This window comes from Pogona vitticeps, chromosome 14 (assembly GCF_051106095.1).
Source record: "Pogona vitticeps strain Pit_001003342236 chromosome 14, PviZW2.1, whole genome shotgun sequence".
Classification (NCBI taxonomy): Eukaryota; Metazoa; Chordata; class Lepidosauria; order Squamata; family Agamidae; genus Pogona; species Pogona vitticeps.
Window position 1 is genome coordinate 12,208,190 of NC_135796.1, and position 22,960 is coordinate 12,231,149.

General features: G+C 46.6%; 1 protein-coding gene across 5 annotated transcripts in view; it reads left to right on the forward strand.

Annotated features, from left to right (window-relative positions):
- COMT (catechol-O-methyltransferase) overlaps positions 1-22,960 on the forward strand; it is a 41,945-nt gene that overhangs the window by 13,831 nt on the left and 5,154 nt on the right. For all 5 annotated transcript variants that reach the window (XM_072983715.2, XM_072983714.2, XM_020805466.3 and 2 more), the window contains exons 2-4: positions 11,585-11,873; positions 18,506-18,699; positions 21,190-21,321. In XM_072983715.2, the coding sequence (XP_072839816.1) occupies positions 11,585-11,873; positions 18,506-18,699; positions 21,190-21,321 (615 nt within the window). The remainder of the gene's footprint in view (positions 1-11,584; positions 11,874-18,505; positions 18,700-21,189; positions 21,322-22,960) is intronic.

Sequence of the window (22,960 nt, forward strand, 5' to 3'; positions counted from 1 at the left end):
CTCTTCTGAAAAATGAAAAAACTGGACATTATTTTCCCCCTCTTCCTGCAGTTTCTGAAGTAGATATTTTAAGAGCCCAAAACAAACACGAAACTTCTGAAATGTGGAAATAATATCATTAAAACTGAGTAACTAGCCAAAGAAAGCAATTTAACAGTGCAATATGGAGTGGACTAAGACGCATTTATTAAATGGGACATACAGTAATGCTTGATAAACATGACGGTTACAGGTTTAGATGTTCATTTTCTGTTGTGAAGTTTTCCTTTCTGAAGGAAACGTGTAGATATTCTTTAGTATATCTTTTTTTTAATCGCTCCCTCACAACACAGCCCATGTTTTCTTGGGAATTGCTATGGCAACGTTTTTCTTGTGACACTCGGTCTTTGTTTTGTGGGTTTGTTGAAATCAAAATGCCTGCTAGTCTTCTTTCGTGCTAAAACTAAAAATCACCCAGTGGGTTGGAGGGGAAAATGGAGCTGGGGGTGATAGCATCATATCAGGTGGTAATTCCTTTTTTAAAAGTAACCCTCCAGTCCTCTCTCTTTGTTTAACCAGGAAATTAAAAGACAGATAATAAATCGGGATGCAGGTCTCAACGTATTGAGCCGAAGGTGTGCTGCCTTCTAATGGTTTATTTAGGCAGCTAATATGACCCTGGCTTTTTTAAAATCTGATTTTCATTTATCGACAAGGGGGTTTGTTTGCTTTTTCATTATATCCTAGCTTGTCAGTCAAGCGCAGACTTTATATGCCAAAAGTATTAGCTTCAACTACCTCTGGCATCTTAAGAGGCGGCTGGGCTGAAACCATGGAGAAATTACTGTCGGTCAAATGATAAAAATACTGGTCTGGACAAGACTAGGATTCCCAGTTGTGGTGTAGCGAACAGCGCGACAGACTAGGACCCTGGAGGAACAGGGTTCGAATCCCCGCTCGGCCATGGAAACTCACTAGGGTATGTAGAAGTGGTAAAATCACTCCTTAAATATCTCACTGGCCTTGAAAGCTCTTTTAGGGTCCCTATAAATTGGTTCTGACTTGGTGGTCCAAAACACATACGGAGAGAAATAAGACTAGTAGCTGTGCGCCCTCAAGTAACTTCTGACTTATGGTGACCTTTTCCCAGTTTTCTAGTTATGTATTGAGTATTCAGAAGTGCTTTACCATTCCCTTCCTCTAGAGGGCAGCCTGGGACAGTGCAGCTTGCCCAAGGCTACACAGGCTGGCTCTTCTCCCTGGAAGCACAGTGGGGGAATCGAACTCCCAACCTCTGGCTCCACAGTCACAAACACTGAGCTCTCCAGCTAGCTACTGGACTAGATAAACCTGACCAAAGTTGTCAGCATCCTATATTTGTCCTATAATCTGAAGCCTTCCGATTGAGTTGTACGGAAGAACGCATTCGTGACACTTAGGGAGCAGTTGAACGTCTGGGGAATACGTAGCTCAGTTGGCAGGAGAGATTTGCGATTGAATCTCCTGCTTCCTTCTTGCTTTCCCTTCAGCACAACTGTGTATGTGTGAGTTGTCATTTGGTCCTGGGGGAGGGGGGGAAGAGCCAGCCTGTGTAGCCTTGGGCAAATGACATAGTTTCAGAGCGACGCCGGAAGAAGAGAAAGCCCCTTCTGTGTATTCTCGCCATCAGACAGCATTGACTTGTTGATTATTCCCTCCTAGCGCCACATCAACTCTGAAATAAAAGACTACGTGCGGTCTGTTTGAACCCTTTTTTTATGCACAATCCCTGCGAGCCACACATGGACACATCTGTCTTTGGCAGCTCCTTTTGAAGGTCAACTGTGATTAAGACTGAGCTGATTTCTTGGAGTACTTAGGACAATACGCTTATTTATAGACCCGGAGAACAGGTCTGGTCTTTTTGACTACAGTGGGTCGATGGCCCTCCCCTCCGCCTTTCTGGAGTACGTTGTGTGTGTTTGTGCTTAATTTCCGTGTCGCTTTGACAATGGCCCTTGGCTGTGCGGAGACTTCGTGAAAGGGCTAATTAATTTTGCAGCGCAGCTTTGAAAAATAAAGCCGCCGGGTAATTGCAAAGTGTTATTATGCAGTGCCGCGGAGGACTCTCGCTTGAACGCCAGGCACATTTTTTTCCCAGGGAGACGGAGAGTATTTTTCCCCACAGATACAATTCTCTCTCTCCCCCCCCCCCCCCCCCCACGTTATAGCAATACAGCCAAATGCACAAAGAGTTCTTTTTCGGTGGGGAAAGAGACCGGTGTGGCTTCTTTCCCTTTTTTTTTCTTTTTCCTTGAGCATGATAGACTGGTTGTGTCCACCTTTTGTATCTGAAGGCTGCCCTTTTGAACAGCACGGGCTTGCTAATCAACTCTAAGCGACCCATTAGGCTCTTGGGATAGATGGAAAAAGGCATTGCAACTGGATGGCATGTTGATGGCTTTCAGGAGAGCTTTTCCCGGCCCTTCTGGAGGTCAACAGGTCGAGGGGGGGAAGAGAGAGAGAGAGAGTTTATCAGTGGGTTGAAAAATAACAGGTCAAAAAGATCTTGGCAGGCGATGTGGAAAATCCCAAGGGTATCGCTCTGGGTGCTAAGATGCTGCCTTAGACTTCGGACTACTGAACCATATAGGAACGGGATGTGTTTGCTCAACGGTTGAGCATACATTTCGTCTGCCAACAGTTGCCGGTTCAATACCCGGCTCGGCAAACCTTCTGCTGGATGCGGCTGGTCCCTGTCAATCACAACTGAGCAGGACAAGACTCATGGTTCAATCCATCTTTCCTTGTTTCTTTCTAGCAGAGGAGAGTCTGCTTCACGATGGGTAGGTCTGCCAGGAAGCCTTAACATCCCCTAGCGGTTCATGATACTCGGCTTGCACGAGAGAGTTGTTTGGCGTTCATCGTCCCTTTTCTAGTGATGGGTGGCCTCCTCCTGTAAGTTCACCGCCAGGTTTTATGATTTTGGAACTGCACAGCTGGAAGGGACCTTATGGATCATCGGGTCCAGCTCCTGTCAAGGAGGCTCAGTGGAGAATCGAACTCCCAACCTATGGCTCCACAGCCAGAGACCTCAACCCCTGAGCTATCGAGCAGTTCTTTGAAGGCAATCCTCCTTGTTTTGACTGTCCCCCCCATTTTTGCACTTCACTCGGATGTACGCTGACTCTAAGCATGGACACGGAGGAGAATCCTCATGACCACCTTGATTATTACATTAGATATGCTCTCCCCAGGAATCTACCAGATCCCTCCTTAAAGCCTTTTGAGTCAAGGGGCCTGTGGCAGCTAATTCCACAGATTGCACTGGACAACTGATGGTCCTCCGGTTCCTCCTGGACTGCAGCTCCCATTGTTCCCTCTCTGTTGACCGTGTGGGTTAGGCTTGATGGGGGTTGGAGGCCAGCAACCTCTGGAGATGTTGTCCCCCACTGCCAGTTGTGTAGAGCCAACCTCCACTGGCTGAGGTTCGATTCCTTACTGAGTCTCCCGGGAGAAGAGCCAGCCTGCGTAGCCTTGGGCAAGCTGCACAAGTCCCAGGGTGCCCCCCAGAGGAAGAGAATGGTAAAACACTTTTGAGTCCTGGAAAAAAAAAATTGAGAGAGATGTTTTATGTTCATCAGCACTCCGAAAACCCCCCAGATTTAGCTTCGCGGATCCTTCTTTACTCTGCCCATGTCCTTGTCCCAGTCTGACAGCTCTCCGTTTTTTTTTTTTGCTTTCCTGTTCCAGAGCGAGGAACCACGAGGCCCTTCTCCCCCCCCCCCCCAAATCCTGCCCTGCGCACCCTTGGGATAGGGGACGAACCCTCCCTTTAGGTTCCCTCGGTGGCACCAGCTGCGAAAACAACACCAGGTGGATCAAGCAGCCACAAGCAGCCGGGTCCACAGGGAAACAGAGAGACGGTGTGCCAACTCGCAAGGCTGAGGGCAAAAGCACTTGAAGAAATAAATAAAACATTAAATGAAGATGCCTGGGCATGCAGGGGGAGGTTTTAAACTCAAGGAGCTGAGCCCTTGCCCAGCCTGCGTGCCGGAAGAAGAAAGGCCAGGGAGAGTTGCCATACGAGTACAGGAATCCTTCCAGATCAGAGTTACCAGCTCTGATTGGCAGCAACTGGAAAGAGCCCTGCTGAGCTTTTCTGCCTCTCCAGTGGATCCGCTGGTGGGCAGTGGTAAGGGATGGCTTCCCCCGAGGATCTGCTGGCTGGATCTATACGGCGGGCAGACTGTGAGATGTTCTGTGGTTGTTCTGTGCGATCCAGTCACCCTCGACTGAAGGCGACGCCACGAAGGAGCCGTCTCCGAAAATGTCCTGTCCAGAACAGCCTTGCTCAGCTCTTGTAAAGTCAAGCCTGTGACTTCCTTTTAGGGAGTCCGTCCATCTCATATTTTGTTCTTCCTCTTTTCCTGCTGCCTTTCCACCTTTCCCAGCGTGATGGTCTTTTCCAGAGAATCCCGCCCTCTCGTGATGTCCCCAAAGGAGGACAGCCTTCGCTTGTCATTTTTGGAGATAGTTCAGGCTTGATCCGAACCAGGACCCACTTCTTTCGTCTTTCTGCCCTTCTAGGGTATATGGAAAGCTCTCCTCCAGCACCACATTTTGAGCGAATCAATTTCTCTCTCTCTTTTTTAAGTCCAGCATTTTGTTCATTCAGTCGTGCCAGGTCCCTCTGAAAAGCCCAGCAGATGGACACGAAGACAGGGACCCTCTCTGCTTATGTTCCCCAATGGCTCCTCTTCACAGACGGGCTCCATCTGAGGCTGGGGTTAGGATCGCGCCTGGCCTTCATGGAGACTAGCGTGCTCCACATCTTAGAGCATTCACTGCTTTGCATGAAGAAAGAGTTGCCTTCTCTTGGTCTTGAATCTTCCAGCATGTGACGTCCTTGGGCCGTCCCGGTTGCTCCTCCAGAACGATGTGAGTGGGTTTCCAGAAGGATGTTCTTATCTTGACCTTGGCTCTTGTCTACCCCTGGTCTCTACTGGACTTGGGAGACCTTCTCTGGACTTTGGATCACCTTGCCCTGCCCCGAGGCTGCATCCTGGGTCCCCGGGACCCTCACGGCTGCCCTACCATAGTAGACCCTCTCTCAGGCGAAGCCCTGGAACTTCGGCTCTTCCTTCCAATAGAGACCATTTCCCAAGTCCATCCTTTGGTAAGATGAAAGAGAAAGTAACTCCAATGAGACCGTTTAGAAGACGTGGTAACCCTGCCCGACATAGATAAGCAGATGGGTGAATAAACAGCCACAGCGCTGCGGGTGGAGCTGGTCTCCATGACGACTTCAATCATGCGTTGCCTTCAAAAGGCATTGTGCATAATGTTGTGAAGTTGAAAGGGAGGGTGGGCTGGGAGGTCTCTCTCCTCCTTTCCTTCTCCTACGTGCAGGTAAGGCAATGGGGATAATAGTGTGAGTGACCGCTGGCAAGAGTTAAATAGGATGCATTCCATGCCATGGATGGATGTTCTTGTCAGGAAGAGAGACGCCTGACTTAACTCCAAGTTGAGCCATAGATCCCTCTAGTTCTGTGTCGTCTATGCAAGGGTGAAGCCACCATGTCCTCTGGATGGTTTGGGATTCCACCTTCTGACCCCCACGGAGAGTCTAGGCCCCTCACATCTCTCTATTGATTGTTGATGCTTAAAGCTTGCCTTTCCCCCCCCTCAATGATTTCAAGGCCATGAACACAGACCTCCTTTTCACAACTTCCACCTTCACAGCAGCAAATTTGGCAGGTCGACCTGGCTGCGAGCAAGGGTGTGACCCACCGAAGGTGGTTGTTGTTTAGTCGTTTAGTCGTTCAAGTCATGTCCGACTCTTTGTGGTCCCATGGACCAGAGCACGCCAGGCCCTCCTGTCTTCCACTGCCTCCCGGAGTTGGGTCAATTTCATGTTGGTTGCTTCGCAGACACTGTCCATCCATCTCATCCTCTGTCGTCCCCTTCTCCTCTTGCCTTCACCCTTTCTCAACATCAGGGTCTTTTCCAGGGAGTCCTCTCTTCTCATGAGATGGCCAAAGTATTGGAGCGTCAGCTTCAGGATCTGTCCTTCCAGGGAGCACTCAGGGTTGATTTCGCGTTGAAACCTGAAGGTTACCCAGTGGGTTTTCAGGGCTCAGGGGCGGACGGGCTCCCATCCCATCACTCTAAGCACAAAAGCAAGCTGGTGAGCACCAAATGTCCGGCAGCATCCTCCCAATGGCACCATGCCTCAGCCCTGCAGGAGATCTGCCATGGGCAGGGTGAACCCAGGAAGACCCTCTCTCTTTTTGTAACCACCAAGTGTTCTCCAGCTGTCCCTAGAGAAATGGTTTGTTCGTTTCTTAAAAGGTAACAAATGGCTCAATCTAAAGAGGAACCCCAATAAGGCTCGAAAGCAAGCTTTTCTTAGAATGTTAATTTATGCAAGAAACAGGCCAATCACCCCTTGTTTCCCCAGCCTTGAACCATAAATGTCTCTTGTACAGCCTTTCCTTATACAACTATCTATGAGCATGGAAAGAGCATCCAGCCAGCTCAATAATAGTCATGTATTAATCAAGTAAGTTCTGACTTATGGCAAAACCCCCTTTTCAGGGTTTTCCAAGTAGAGATCGCTCAGAAATGGTGTGCCCTTTCTTTCTTCTGGGGAAGCCCTGGGACGGTGCAGCTGGCCCAAGGCCACCCAGGCTGGCTCTTCTCCCAGGAGGCCTAGTGGGCGAGAATCAAACTCCCAACCTCCGGCTCTGCAGCCAGAGACTTAAACCACTGACCTACATAGCCAGCTATATCTACGGAGGATCAACCACCATGCAGTCCCTTTTCCCCATAGGATTTATGTACAAAGGTCTGGACTAGCTAAAAGAGTGAGCGTCCGTAGGATCTTGGCCATCTTTCCTAATGACAGTGAGTCCAGCGCCATCAGATGATCGGCTGCCTAGACCCCTGCCCATCCAGGGGAAATAACAATGGCCTCTATTGTTATCACCCCTGGATTTGGGGCCCTTGAATTCCTTTTGTTCAGCTGCAGGCATTTGGCTGCCAGGTCTGCGGCTGAGTCAAAAGCCAGGCTCTCTCTCCTCTCCCCCCCCCCCCCCCAGCTTGCTTTCAGTCCCGGGAAGGTAAGAGACAGGCTGATCACTTTGTGCCGAAGGTTTCTGCTGAGGTTGCTGTTTTTTCCCCCTGTCTCGGGAAGGGCTCTTTCTAAAGTCACCTTTTGTTTCAAAGGGGAGGGCACAAACAGTGTGTGTGTGTGCGCGCGCGTGTGCATGCGTGTGTGTGTGCGTGCGTGCGTGCGTGCGTGCGTGTGTGCTTCCCTGGCCTCTTTCCACCCTTGCGGCTTTGGTCTGGCTTTTCAGTGCCAGTTTTGATCCTCGCTAAACAGGATCCCAGCTTCTCCATAAAGCGGGTAAGGTGGTGTGCTCGTTACACTTCTGTTTGTTGCGGCTGTTCGTTGTGCCATCAAGTGGCCTCCAACCTAGGGTGACTCTGTGAATGAGTCATCGCCAACATGTCCTGTCCTCAACTGCCCTTTTAAACTCAAGCCTGTGGCTTCCTTTAGACAGTCCATCTCGTATTTGGTCTTCCTCTTTTCCTGCTGTCTTCCGCCTTTCCCAGCCTGATGGTCTTTTTTCCAGAGCATCCTGCCTTCCCAGAATGTGCCCCAAACAGGACAGCCTCCGTTTCAACATCTCCTTCCTCCAGAGATAGTGCAGGGCTTGATCTGATCTCTGCTGTCTTGCTCTGATCGTTTCCTTCCATTTAGCAGGACTCAAAGCTAAAGGACAAGCTTCTGTATCTCATTTCCTCCCCCACTCTTACCCTTTAGAGCAGTGATCCCCAACCTTGGGACCTCCAGATGTTCTTGGACTTCCAGAAATCCTGGCCAGCAGAAGTGGTGGTGAAGGCTTCTGGGAGTTGTAGTCCAAGAATATCTGGAGGCCCAAGGTTGGGGACCACTGCTTTAGAGGAGTTGGACTACAGCTCCCATTATCCATGCCTGGGGGGCAGCAGGTTGAGGTAATATACCTTAACCAAATCTAGGCCGGACAGCATTTTTACTGTCGTACGGTGGCAAATATTTTTCAGGGAGGGTTTCCACATGTGATAAAGGCTTAAAGTCGATGAACCATTGTAACAGATATACAGATATAGGGTTTATATGGTACCTGTGCTTGTTGCAGGCTTGGGTGGGTGGGTGGCGGGGGGGGAGAGCGGTGTGTGTGTGTGTTGAAAATTGCACACCAACAATAGTGTGTGTTTTTAAGCTGCTGACCCCTTCTCCCTAAAGCTCGCTTCTGTGATGGACACATCGAGCCAAATCCTGACTATGAATCTAGCATATTAAATTTGGGGATCTTATCGAGTGAGACTACGTGACGTAGTACTGTAGCCCAGTTTTCTGCCCTCTGGCTCACTGTGGCTCTCCAAGGATTTCCAAAATGTGCCTTTCCCATTTTGTCTCACCCGTATGTATATCTGTGTGTGTGAGTGAGTGAGTAATTTCAGAAGAAAAATCACATCACAACAGTCATGTAATGGGGACAAAGTTATTTTGACTTTTGTAATGAGGAATACTTTCCAATGTACTTTTAAAATTCCATTTTGAAGGGTTCTTTAAAGCCTTTTTTAGAAGATTTTTTTCCCAATTGTGCGCCATCTTCTTATCAGTTCCAAGGGTCCTCTCTCTCCCCCCCCCTTTTTTTCTGGAAATAGTTCTGAAAAGCAGAGAGTCTCACAAAGAGAGCCCACATTGTTGCAGGAGAAGCAACAAAGAATTGGAGGGAAGGAGGAGATTGTAAATCAGGAAAGCCCACCCCGAGTCTTTGGGGAGTCTTAAAGGGGTCACAGCACTTTTCTTCTGTTTTTGCCAAATATATATACGTATTTGCTTCTGTGATGGACGCATCGAGTGTCCTCCTATAAGGAGGAGTCTCTCAACTGTTTATCAGGCAGGACCCGTCATGGGCTGTTGCCCACTTCATAAAATTTCAGCAATAGCAGGAAACCATGTTATGCCTGATTAAAACTTATTAGCCTAAGGTCTAAAAGACTCTTGGTTGTTTCTACAAAGTAGAGGGCAATGCAAGAGGTCGGACAGTGAGTAATTTTTAAAAAGTCATTGTAATAAATAATGATAAGCAGTCACTTCTGAAACACAGCAAGCATTAGAAGCAAAATGACTTTTTTTTTAAAAGCCTGTTCCCAAGCGGTCAGCTGGAGATGCCAGGAGTGGAAGAATCTGCCTTCAAAGCAAGGGCTGCTTGGCTGGGTTGCATCCAGCCGCAAGACGCAGAAAGGGGGGCTTTGCATTTCCTTGGTGAATTCATACTGTTGGCCTGATCATGGTGGAAACGGGGCTAGGAAAGAATGAAGTTCTGGATTCGGCGAGAGGACAGAATGGACGATTCATTGTGAATGTCGAAGAAGTGTGTGTACAGGCAGAATCGAAAAACGGGCTGATGCCGCTGCTTTTCAAAACTTTGTGGATGGTACATGAGTTTTCCCTCTCTGAGGTCCCTGTCATTCTCTCCAGTTGCTTTTCTTCACCTCGGAGGGGGGAGGGGGGCACGGCTGATTTCTGGGGCCTGCGGCCAAAGCACGGCTTTGGAAAAGGTGCACGGAAAAACTACCGCAGGGTTTGGGACCTCCACCGGTCTCGTGAGTTGTAAAAGCGGTGTGACGTCACAAGCGGCAAATTTGTAAATCGGATACTCTGTAAAGACCGAAAAGAACATCACGGACTCTATAAACCTGGGGCAGCAGAATAGAAGGCGTACAGCGCACGGAAATAAATTGAGATGACTTCAGAGACCAAACGGGTCTATGGGGAGATTGTTTTCGCGAATTTGTGAAATGATCAAGCAGAACAGAAGCTGCAAGAGAGAGAGAGATCACAGGGTTTCAGAATGGTTCAGTGCCAATGCTAATCTGCACAGACCTGTTTGCACCTTGTGTTCATTACTGGAGGTCCGAGAAGATCCTTCTCCCTCTGATTTCTAGGGCATTATCCTGTTGGGGAGCAAAGTTTTGTTCTGTTGCTCCTCAGAGATGCTTCCAGGACAGGTGGAAACAGGTTTGATTCTTACCAGGCCCACGTGGACCTTTGGATTGATGATTGATTTGGATTTGCTGTCCAGGTTTCTTTCTTTTTTTGGATAGCCTGGGTTATTATTGTTTTCCGATTCCCTTTAGGTCATGACGACTTGTGGCTTCCTTCACTCAGTCTGTCCATCGCCCGTTAGGTCTTTCTCTTCTTGTGCTTCCTTCAACGTTTCCTACCATGATTGTCAAGACTGTGAGTCTTATATTCTCACAGTATGCTTAAGCTACAGCAGCTTTACTTTAGCTACCAGCAAGAGTTGAAACATTATTTATTTATGTGTCAAAATTTGCAGGTGGCTTCTCATTAAAAAAACAAACAAACCTAAGCCATGTTTTTAAAAAAAATTAAATAACAGCAGCATGTATAGCCTATAGCGTAGGCCCATATGAAGATTTTTATTTATTATTATTTTTTATTTATTTAATTTATATGCCGCCCACTCTACCCAAAGGTCTCTGGGTGGCTTACAACAATTAAAATTCAACACAATAAAATATAAAATGATTAAAATACGATTAAAATACAAATTAAAATTTAAATTGCCATCATCAAGACCCACAGTTAATGTTATTTCAATTAAAAGCCTTCTGGAACAGGAAGGTTTTGACCTGGCGCCGAAATATCATCAGTGTCGGCGCCAGGTGAATTTCAGTTGGGAGGGCGTTCCATAGTCTGGGGGCAGCTGCCGATTTTTCTCTTCCTTGAGTCAGCCATGAACCAAAAAGGAGAGTGAAGTCAAAGAGAGCTTGAGACTCTGAAAGGACAGCCAGGAAAAGATTCTAGAGAAGTGGTTTCCCACCCTTGGGTCTCCAGATGTTCTTGGCCTACAACTCCCAGAAATCCTGGCCAGCACAGCTGGTGGGGAAGGCTTCGGGGAGTTTTCAGTCCAGGAACATCTGGGGACCCCCAGGGTCGGGAACCCTTGTTCTACCGAACAAGTGCAATCGGTAGATGAGCCTTGTGTGAGAATCAAGGCAAAAGAGCTCTCAGATCCTCTTCCGCTGCCCAGTCTCTTCCTTTTCCACACCAGGCACAGCCCTTCCCTCCTAGTGGGTCAATCCGATGGTATTAGACAGCTATTGTGGTTTCCGCAACTTCAGAGGTTGTGGACCATTCTGTTTGCCTCCCAGTTTGCAAATTTTAAAGAAAAGGCAGCACAAAAAGGCACGTTTCTACGGACAGAGGTGTATGTCTTTTTCTCCACGTTTTGGTGGGAGAACCACGTTACAAACGTATGCAGAATGAAAAGGACCCCTGCTTTCTGACTTTCAGGTTAGTTAAGAAAGCACAACTTTGTCCTATATTAAAATAGGAACCAAAACAATTTTTTTTCTGCCTCCTTCGAAGGGTCTACCATGGAGATTCCCAGGTAGAAGTTCCCGTTTCCAGAAGCTCCTTGTTTGCTCCTCTTCATTCAGAGCCTTGCTTTGCACATGTTCTGCCTTAAAAGACCAGCAGAAGGCTGCTTGCGTGCCACCTTAACTGATAACTCCCTTTCTCTCCCCTTCCCTCCTCCAGATGCTGGAAAACTGGATAGTGACCATTCTTGTGTCTGTCGGCGTGGGCTCGGTGCTTTTTATGGTGGCGCTGTTCGTGCTGCTCCGAAACAACGCCCACGCGAACATCTTTTGGAATGAACTCGTCCTAGAGAAAATCACCAACTTCGTCATGGACCAGAGCAAAGAGCAGCGCATCTTGAACTCGGTGTCGTACAACGCCATCAAAGGGGATGCGGAGAGCGTCCTCGATTGCATCGACAAGTACTGCTCCCAGAAGGAGTGGGCCATGAATGTAGGCGATGAGAAAGGTAAATGGGAGTGACTTCCTGGCTTTAGATCCATTTTAAGCTTGCTTGGTCGCCAGAGGTGACCACGACTTCTGTACAGGCGAGTTGGAGGACGATAGGCAGGTGGATGGCTCTGTTTCCTCTCCAACAACTTGTTGTTTTTCACTGTTGGAAACCAAACACTGTGCATTTTAACCGTTGTAAAATATATCCTTGCTAATTAATATTGGTGAACCGTTAATCCTACTTTCTCGTAAGATAAGACCAGACTAGCTAACGTTGCAGGAGTCCTTGTAGCTGGACTTTGTTCGAAAGCGACGGTGAGTGAATCTGAATGGGTGCTTCGGTACTTGGTTTCTTCTTCCCCAGCTGCAATATTTTCCTCCTCCCATCAAGCTGCGGTTTCCCACCTAACGGGGAAATAATGGGCGTCTGTTTTGTGTGCCTGCCTTTTCTGCCCTAGTGAGGCCATTTCTCCAGCCAGGAGGCACAGGTGCGAAAGGATTAGCTGTGCCTTGTCTGGTATCTCGTCTGATTTCTACCCAGCTGGTTTTGAGAAAATAAAAAGAGTGGGAAAGAGAGGGCAGATTTTCTGTCCTGTGTTTAATTTAGATGGAGTGGGTCTTAGGGAAATCAAGGTACAGTGGTGCCTCGCTTAACGACGTTAATTCGTTCCAGCGTAATCGCTGTAGAGCGAAAACGTCATCAAACGAAATTTAAAAACCCATTGAAATGCATTGAAAACCGTTCAATGTGTTCCAGTGGGCTGAATGCCTGCTTGTCCAGCAAAGATCCTCCATAGGGGCAGCCATTTTCGGTGCCTATAGTGTGAAAAATCAGTCCTAAAAACAGCGGGGGGGGGGATTTTCTTCAGCCAGCGGCCATTTTGCTGTTTGCTGATCGTTGTAAAGTGAAAATCGGTTCCCGAAGCAGGAAACTGATCATCGCACCGCAAAAAAACCCATTTAAACCATCGTTTTGTGATTGCAAAAGCAATCACAAAAACATCAACGTTAAGCGGATTCATCGTTAAGCAGGGTAATCGTCCAGTGGGGCATGACTGTACCTTCCACTCACCCACTCTTCCAGCTCAGTTTCCCCATTTGTAAAAAAAAAAAAAAAAAGAATTTTGATGGAACAAAGGCTCCCAGCGGCTTTGGTCATCTGCTGCGTCCCTGAAGCCCTACGTCTGGGGACGACTCTGGCCTGTCAGGATGAGATGGATGTAAAGCTCACGGCATCTTCCAAACAGAAAGGCTTCGATGGCAATAAGAGACACGCTGTATATAAACCATGGCTTGAATGTTGAGAGTGCAGATTCCCCCGCGGGGCCTCCTTGACTCAATGATCCGTAGGGTCCCTTCCGTCTCTGCCGTTCAAAGAGGATGATAACGATGACGTACTTTCTTGGGCTGAAACTCCCAGAATCAACCTGTACGATACCCAGGAACCCCCAGAAGACATCAGGGCTGAAATTGTCCCCTCTTCCTTTCCTTTAGGAAGAAGAGCTTAGTTTGCTTGGAAAGGGACGCGGAAAGCAGATGAGTGGACCGTTGTTCTCCTCCACTGTAAAATAATGGGTTTCTCTTTCCACTCCTGTATGCCAGAAGGGGTATTCATAATGTCTATAATTTAAGTCATTGGTTCTCAACCCTGAGTCCCCAAATAGGGACTTCACCGTTGCCTTTATAGAGACCCAGTTCGACAGCCTTTAAGAGGAAGGATGCAATGTACAAACCTAGACTGACGTAAGCACTTGTTTAAATAGTATCTCCCCCGTTGAAATCTACAAGACTTGTGTGTGTGCTTAGATTTTGATGGGCTGTTCCCTGGATATTCTGCTAATTCAAAGTCATGGCCATTAGTGCTGTAAGAGAGGATGCTTTGTTTTAATGTCGAGACAGGAGCCGCCTCAAAGATTTATGGGTTGCAGGGGGTGAGTGTCTGGTATTAACGTCATAAAAGATCTATGGCAACGGTTTATGTTGCCTTTGGGTCATAAGGGAGACATAATTGATGAACGGCATGCCTTGGTAGTCCGGAGACTGTACTGTTGATGTGCCTTTTATAAGCAACTGTCTGCGTGGGCCTTAAGAATGGGTTTCGCCCGCAGCCTATTTAGATTTTTGATATTTTAGGGCATTATTGCTTGAGCACATAAAGGATGGAAATATTTCTACCATAAGGATGATGATGATGATGATGTTGATGACGACGACGACAGTATCAACAATAATGCTAACAGCAAATGTCAACTCTGCCAAGAAGAAGATGAAACTGTGTCACACCTCATCTGCGAAAATCCCAATATTCTGCAAACAGATTACAAAGCAAGGCATGACAGAGTACAGTGGGGTCTCTACTTAAGAACTTAATCCGTATTGGAAGGTGGTTCTCAAGTGGAAAAGTTCTTATGTAGAATCGCATTTCCCATAGGAATACATTGAAAACCATTTAATCCGTATCTGCTGTTTTCCGTCCATAGAAACTAATGGGAAGCTGCTATTCCGCCTTCTACCACTAGAGGGGGATTTTTTTCTTTTTTTCCCTTAGGTCAGGGAACAGTGTTAAAAGCACTTCTGACGAAGCTAATTTTGAAGCAATGGACTGAAAACCAATTAATCCGTTCTGGCTGGTTTTTTTTTATGTAGAGGTGCGTTCGTACATTGAAGCATTAGTTCCCATAGGAACTAATGCAAAGCTGGTTAATACGTACTCTACCACTAGGAGGAGAACTTTTTTTAACCTAAGATGACCTAAGGTTAAAAAAAGAGCAGGAAAGTTTTTTTTCCTGTTCTTATCTGGATTTTTTTTCTCAAGTAGAAGCAAAATTTAGCAAATGGAGCTGTTCTTAAGTTGGATTGTTCTTAAGTAGGGACGTTCTTAAGTAGAGACCCCACTGTAGTAAAATTAATACATCGGTCACTATGTGAAGATATAGATCCCAGAATCTGTGGGAACATCAGGCAGAGAAGGTTTCAGAAAATTATCAAGTCAGGATATTGTGGGATTTTCGGATTCAGACAGACAGAGACCTCGAGCATAACACACCAGATGGCACAGTAACAGAACAAAGAAATGTCTGGATCATTGACATGGCAATTCCAGGGAATGCCAGAGTTGGAAATCAAGAACTGGAAAAATGAACAAAGTACAGAGACCTGGCCATCGAAACATCTCGCTTGTGGATGAAACACACTTCAGTGGTCCCCACAGTCATAGGGGCTTCAGGAACCATGCCGTGGAATTTTATAAAATATTATAATCAGTTGCCGGTTTCTGCATGCAAAAAAGGGTACTATTAGGAACACCATACATACTCCACCGATATTTAAGTTTTTTTGTTAAAACGTGTAGCCTTTGAATAACATCTGTATTTATGCTTTTATCAGTTTTTGATTGTGTTTCATATTTTGAAATAATAATGATAATAATAATAATAATGATGATAATAATGATAATAATGATGATAATGATAATAATGATGATGATGATGATGATAATGATAATGTTGTTGTTGTTGTTGTTGTTGTTGTTGTTGTTGTTGTTATTATTATTATTATTATTATTATTATTATTATTAATAATAATAATAATAATAATAATAATAATAATAATAATAATAATAATAATAATAATAATAATAATAATAATAATAATAATAATAATAATAATAAAGGAGCATTTCCATGGCTAGGCAGGGATTTGAACCGAGATTGGTCCCGGTCCATTCCTCTGTATCCACTATGCCACACTCCTTCTCCAGATCTCTCTCCAGAGCCATTTTGGAACTCTATTTAAATATATGAATTGCCATCTGGGCCTGCTAGTGATTGAGCGCCATTGGAACTGGATTTGAGTTCATTATCTCTTAAGAAATCCGGTCAGAGTTTAGAATAAAAAAAGAGGGTAGAATAAGTTATGGGCACATTAAAACTGTGTTTTCAATGTAAACCCAGTATTTAGAAATAAACCAAACAGCACAGGCAGCTCATGGCCAGGCCGAGGAAGGGGTTCTGCATTTTGGGACAAGACGTGCCTGATTTTTGGTAGATGAACCACCCCCTAAATTTTACGAGTTTGCAACAGGCACCGTGTAGGGTCTTTACCAATAAGGAATTATTTGTAGTAAACGGCCCTGTCTTTATATTGTTCTGACTAGCAATTCATAATCTGTGGTTTTTAAAGAAAAATGCAGCCTTGAAACCAGGCTAAATGAGTCATGTTTTAGCCCCGTTGGTTTGGCTCCCCAGAGGTTGATTTTTGTCTTCCAAAAATCTTGTTAGTACAGCCCGGGGTCAGGAATTCAGGAAACTTGTCCAAGAACATCTGGAGGCTCAAAATCAGGAGTCTGGTTTTGTCCCATTGGAACTTAAGTTCACCCTGAGTGAGTTTATTGCAGGCATCCCAGGGCATCCGCTGGAAAATGGATTTTTTTGGGGGGGGGGAATCTGACCTGCATCTTCTAGAGCAGTGGTCCCCAACCTTGGGCCTCCAGATGTTCTTGGACTTCAACTCCCAGAAATCCTGGCCAGCAGAGGTGGTGGTGAAGGCTTTTGGGAGTTGTAGTCAAAGAACATCTGGAGGCCCAAGGTTGGGGACCACTGTTCTAGAGTCTCATGTGTTGCTGACTGGGCCTGATGAGATTCGTGAGCCCCAAATCCTGAAGTCCAAAACTTCTCCTCTGTCTAGTTCCAACGGATAATCCACTTGGCTTCCCTTGTTAATCAGTTTCATAAGATATGACCAAATCTATGTACTCACTGGTCATTCATTTGTAGCTTTTGCTAGACCTGCAGGTTTCCCATGTAAACATAACAGCTAGCCTTTCCCGTGTTCTAGTCCAGGGATAATCATTCTGAAACCTTCTTACTTAAATAACAAAAAAAAGGTACTGTCCATGCATTGTTGGGTGATAAGAAACTTGATTGTCTCTTTGCAGCTGTGCTGCACCCCTTATGTGATTCATGAGGATTCCCGATTTCTGTAGTGTAGCCTGGAAACTATTTTCTTTCCCCTTTTTTTGGACTTGCATTCAATGGGGCAGACCTGCCTGCCCTTGTTTTTCTTTCCCCATGTTTGGGTATTTTTTCCTGGAGCTTGTTTGCCCTAACTATGGTGTTCATTTAAAATCAGTTAAGGAGGGGGGGGAATCCAATGGGCATGTCTCCATATAGCTCAGAGGGTTAGGTCTCTGGCTGTGGAGTGTGAGGTTGAGAGTTCGATTCCCTGCTAAGCCTCTTTGACAGAGGCTCGACTTGATCCCTTGGATCCCTTCCATCTCTGCAGTCCTAAGAGAGTGATCTTTTCCTCCTAGCTGATGCTCTGTATTGGGGTGGGGTAGGGGAAATACAGCAATAAGAGGGAAGGTATTTGCAGTTCGGGGAAAGGATCTAGCTAGAATACAGAGTGCAATGGGGGGAATCTAGGAGGCAGCCTTAAACCTGTACAGGATGTGGCCGGAGAGAGAAATGCTATGTGTTGGCCCCTTGACTCCAGCCTGTATGGAGCTCAGTCACCTGATAAAAGGGAGCAGAGTCATTTTAATGGTTTGTCTGGTTCTGGAAAGAAAATTGTAAGTTTTGTCCTGAGACATTCTCCCTATGCCCCTGCGTTTTAGAAAAACGGGATAACTCAGTGGCTTAGGTCTCTGGCTGCGGAACCAGAGGCTGGAAGTTCAGTTCCCCACCGCAGCTCCAGGGAGAAGAACCAGCCTGGGTAGCCTTGGGCAAGCTGCAGAGTCCCAGTGCTCCCCCTAGGGGAAGGGAAGGGCAAAGCACTTTCTCTACATGGAAAGTCCCGAAAAGGGTTGCTGTAGGTCAGAATTGATTTGACTTGTAGGCATCCTTCAGTCTCGAAAGACTATGGTAGCGTGCTCTGTATGGAGGACTTGGAACAGCGTCTAGTGTGGCTGAAGAGGCCAATTCGAGAGTTACAATCCCTTCCACACTGCAGACAAATCCAATCTGTCCCCTGTCCAGCTCCCTGGTTTTGCTTCCTTTGTGACTTCCTCTTTGCCTCGGCCTGCTGGACAAGGGTCTCTTCAAATTGGGAGAGGCCGTGATGTACTGCCTGCCTCCAGGCTGAACGATCAGATGTCAGAGTTTCCCATCTGTTGAGGTCTATTCCTAAGGCCTTCAGATCCCGCTTGCAAATATCCTTGGAGGTTGTTCATGACTTTGTGTACCTTGGCTCAACCATCTCTGACACCCTCTCTCTGGATGTCGAGCTGGATAAACGCATTGGGAAAGCAGCCACCATGTTCTCTAGACTCACAAAGAGAGTATGGCTCAATAAGAAACTGACAACACATACCAAGATCCAGGTCTATAGAGCCTGTGTCCTGAGCACACTCCTGTACTGCAGTGAGTCCCGGACACTTTGTGCCCGGCAGGAGAGGAAGCTGAACACCTTCCATATGCGTTGCCTCCGACGGATTTTTGGTATCACCTGGCAGGACAGAGTTCCAAATAGAGTAGTCCTAGAACGAGCTGGAATTTTCAGCATGCATACATTACTGATTTGACAGCACACTATGATTAGTAGTGTTAGTATTATTTAGTAGTAGTAATAAGTAACGACACTCCAACTCCTTTTGATTGCTAAACTATAATAAACCTCTTCCTTCTCTCCACTCTGTCCCTCTTATCTAGGTTTAATCCTGGACAAGATTGTAAAAGAGGCAGACCCAACCGTCGCTCTGGAGCTGGGAACGTACTGCGGCTATTCGGCCGTAAGGATCGCTCGGCTTTTGAAACCGAGCGCCCACCTGTTTTCCATTGAATTCAACGCGGAATTTGTACCCATCGCAAAAGAAATTATTGAGATTGCGGGACTCGAGGATAAGGTACGGTTATGTCAAAGTGGAGCCGCAGAGGGCTGTGTTTTCATCTGGAGGAAGGGTGATGTGTTTGCATTTCTGTTTCATCCCTTTATCTTCACGATCAGATAGTTAAGAAATAGAAAAAACCACCTGGTAGCCCCATGAACGAGTGATCTCCAAAATAATCCTGTCCTCAACGGCCCTCCGCAGCTCTCACAAACTCAAGCCTGTGGCTTCCTTTAGGGTGTCGACCCATCTCGTATTGGGTCTTCCTCTTTTCCTGCTGCTTTCCACCTTTCCCAGCATGAGGGTCTTTCCCAAAGAAAGACCAAAGTAGGACAGCCTCAGTTTCACCATTTCTGCCTCCAGAGAGAGTTCAGACTTGATTTGATCTAGGACCCAGTTGGAGATGGACAATTAAGAGCAAAGAGAGAAAGTGCGAAAATTCTTTTGTTAAAGTCTTTTGACTTCAAGCGGTTTGCCGTTGGGGTGGAGGCCTCGTTGCCTGGGTTGAAGGACAGTACAACTGCAGGTCAAGTCGGCTTCTGTGGGTAGAAATTTGCCCTGCAGCAAAATGTGTTTCTCCCCCCCCCCCCAAGTTGAAGATACCTCTTTTTATAGTACAGTGGGGTCTTGACTTGAGAACTTAATCCGTATTGGAAGGCGGTTCTCAAGTCAAAAAGTTCTCAAGTCAAATCTGCATTTCCCATAGGAATGCATTGAAAACCATTTGATCCGTATCTGCTCTTTTCCATCCATAGAAACTAATGGGAAGCTGCTATTCTGCCTTCGACCACGAGAGGGGGATATTTTGTTTCTTTTTTTCTTAGGTCAAGAAAGGTTCAGGGAAGGCAGGGAAAATACAGTCCAGGCAGTACAGTACCAGGCAGTCCAAAGACTGTCTCCCAATCCACTCTCTAAACGCTGGGAGGAGTGAGGAAGCAGACAGGCACCCTTTTCACTGGCCAACAGTTAACTGAAAGTTCAAATTTTGCACTTTCCCTGCCTCCCACGTGGTTTTTTTTCAGTTCTTAACTCAAATCTAAGTACTTAAGTCAAGTCAATATTTTCCTATGAGAGTGGTTCTTAAGTCAAAATGTTCTTAACTCAAGCCGTTCTTAAGTCAAGACTCCACTATAGTGGGACAAATGCAAGTTTAAGCACATGGGCAGGCAACGCATTTGTGCACTCCTACCTCCCATTTTAAAAAATATATGGGGAAACTATTGGGGTTCCAAAGGCCCTTCGGTTCTTTGCAGGGCGCAAGGAGAAAACACTTCATGCTTTAAGGAGGTTCCAACCACCTGCGATCACGATGATCTCCAATTAAAAGAAGTGTGGCCACTAGAGGGCACCAAGGAGCTTTCAGGTTTTAGGAAAGGGTCACCCATTTTTTTAAAAGGGAAAAAAACGGGTGGAGGTGAGGGCGAGAGCCGTGACCCTCCAGAGTCCAGGGGTGGGCATGTACGGTCCTGACTGTTACTCATGTCTGGTTTAAAGCAGAAGCTTTATCACTATGATCCTTAGTCTGGCTAGCACGAATCCGGGATGAGCGGAAACGGAAACAACGCCAATAAAGGTGAACGCGCCGTGTTGTGTTGCTTCTGCTTGCGCTGAAACAGGTCAGCCTGGCTCCCTCTGAAGGAGGACCTCGTTGAAGTGCCACCGGGCACAGGAAGGGCTTTCCCCCTGCATTCTTTTCGCCCTTCATACTGGGGAAAACCCGTCTGTTCTTATATTCAATTGCCCTCTGTCTGCAGCGTTCTTGCTTTGAGGATCTGACGCCGAGCCCCATCGACTGAGCCCAAAAATCTCCCTTTCTGCTACCAAGAGAATTAAAATCCCCTTTGCCGGTAGCAAAGCCATCTTTTCTTCAACCCTACCCAGAAAACAAGATTTGGGGGAGGAAAAAGTGAGGCTGATTTGTTATAAACACAGGCCAGACCTGGGATATACGCTGGCCAATAGCGACATTTCGCTCTATTCACTGAGGTCATTGACCAGCACGGTGAAGGGAGTCAGCAGTGATAGTAAAATGACCAGCAGAGCTCGCGTACCGAGTTCTGAAATCCAGTTGGAGGAACCAAATCCTCCTCATTGGAGGGCTTCCTTTCTGGATGAGTTTCCTCCAAGTCCATGGGTCACCAGATAGCTGAATTTCCTTGACAAGGCCCAGGAGTTCCTCTGCAGAAGCAGCGTTGTGCTAGATCCTGCCAGCAGCTACAGGAGCTTTACCAGTCAGAAGAATGAACGGGAATGCTCAGCAGATCTCCCCCCCAGGGCAGAGACAGACCAGGTACGGGCTTCTAGAGGTTGCTGGCGCTGCAGGTTCCTGACAGTGTAGGTGCCTGGAAGTGGGGGGGGGGGGAACTCTGCTTGGCCTAGCAAGACCCTCTGAAAATGCCCGCCCTAAATCCCTCTTCAATCCTAAACTCTGCACTAAGCCATTGAGTCCCGGCGGTTGCTCGGTGCTCATTCTGGGTCCGTTTTTAATGGGGAGGGTTTTGCTTTCAGGTGACCATCCTTGAAGGCCACGCGCAGGACATTATCCCTCAGCTGAAGACCAAATACAACGTGGATACATTAGACTTTGTATTTCTGGACCACTGGAAAGACAGATATGCCCCGGACACTATCCTTCTTGAAGTAAGTAGGAGCAACGACTCCCTTGAAACCTTGGGCTGTTTAGGGTCTCCTGTCTACCACCGTGATTTTTTTTTTTCCTTTTTAAATTCTACATATTTTCTCTCACCCTGTTTGCTGTTGCTTTGCTTATTCAAGAGGTGTCTCTCGGGCAGTTCATTGTAATTGAATAATGATTATAGGCTGCCAGGTTGGTTCTGACTTAGGAAAACTTTTCTCAGAGTTTTCTGGGTATATAGTACTCTGAAGTGATCTACCCTTTTCTTCTTGGGGGGGGGGTGTCCTGGGACTGTGCAGTTTGCCCAAGGCTACACAGGCTGGTTCTTCTCCTCCAAGAAGCAGTGGGGAGTCAGCCTCCTGACCAAGCAGCCGGGTAGCCAAATCGTCACATTTCCATCCATCAGAAGCTAGATGGACAGACTCGGTGCAGTGGGGATGATGCTGTCTCTGCTACAGTAAAGTGCTGTTGTTGCAATTTGAAGCTTAACTGCTAAATCTGCAATACGGGTGGAGCAGAGGTCAGCTGCAAATCAGTTCAATTAATGCACACAGTCACTATGTAGGAGATCCCACGTTCAACCAAATGTATTCTCAAAACCTTGACACTTCAGAAGCCTGTTGTCGGTAGGGAAACAAACAATGAATGAGTTGCATGAATGCAGAGCCCTTTAAGGCTTCAGATTCCCACTCCCAAGTATGTGGGTCATGTTCGCTGTCATGTGATGGGAGTCATAGTCCAACAGGTGCTGGTGATGTGAGATTGGGAAGAGCGGGCAAGGAAACATCGTCCTATGTTGGGAGCTCCCTTTGGTTAAGGAGCTTTGTTTTGTATCCCGAGATATATCAATGGCTTGCTAGCAAAGGACAGGTCCCTTAAAAAAATCTGTCCTCTTATCAGGTCTTCTTGCAAATGGTAAGTCTTATATACATTACTGGGAGTTGCATAAAAAACTCATTTCATTCTTGGGCCGCAGCGCAAGTTGATCTTAGAAGGGGCTGAATCCAGTCCCGCTCCCAGCTAGAAACACACACACCATTTATGTCCTTGAATCTGATACAGCTGGAACCTGCATTAGGTTTAACCTAAGATGGCTCAAGCACAAGGGCTAGTAAAACACTTACATTTTGGTCAAACCTCAGTGCAAGAGTCTTAAGCTGAATGTAGCAGTTCAGAACAAAGGTGTTCAGGTGGGACAAGCGTTCATCTACCAGGAGAGAAACTACACCGAGAGGGGTGGGTGTCCTGGCAAGTGTTGGATTGGGCCCATTTGAGAGACAGGAGGAAGCGCTTCTCTGGACCAGAGGTTGGAACATGACTTCTAAAAATACATATCTTTTTGTTCTTTTAAAATAAAACCAGCCACTATCCTGTTAGATGTTGACTGTGTGTAGAACAACCCATTTCTGGCACAGCTCCTCTTTTGATGCTGGAGCAAGAGAGAATCCACTAACCCTTTATGCAAGAGCAAAACCTGGTTGGTTGTAACAGGATGATCGGCTGCTTGCATAGCTTGCAATGGCCCGGGCGAACAGGGCGCAATCCAGCTGCAAAATCCTTGCACTATGCATCTGTTTAGCAGGAGACTGGCCAGGAACTTGTTGATATTGTTTGCAATTTAAAATGTTGACTCATTATTAATGA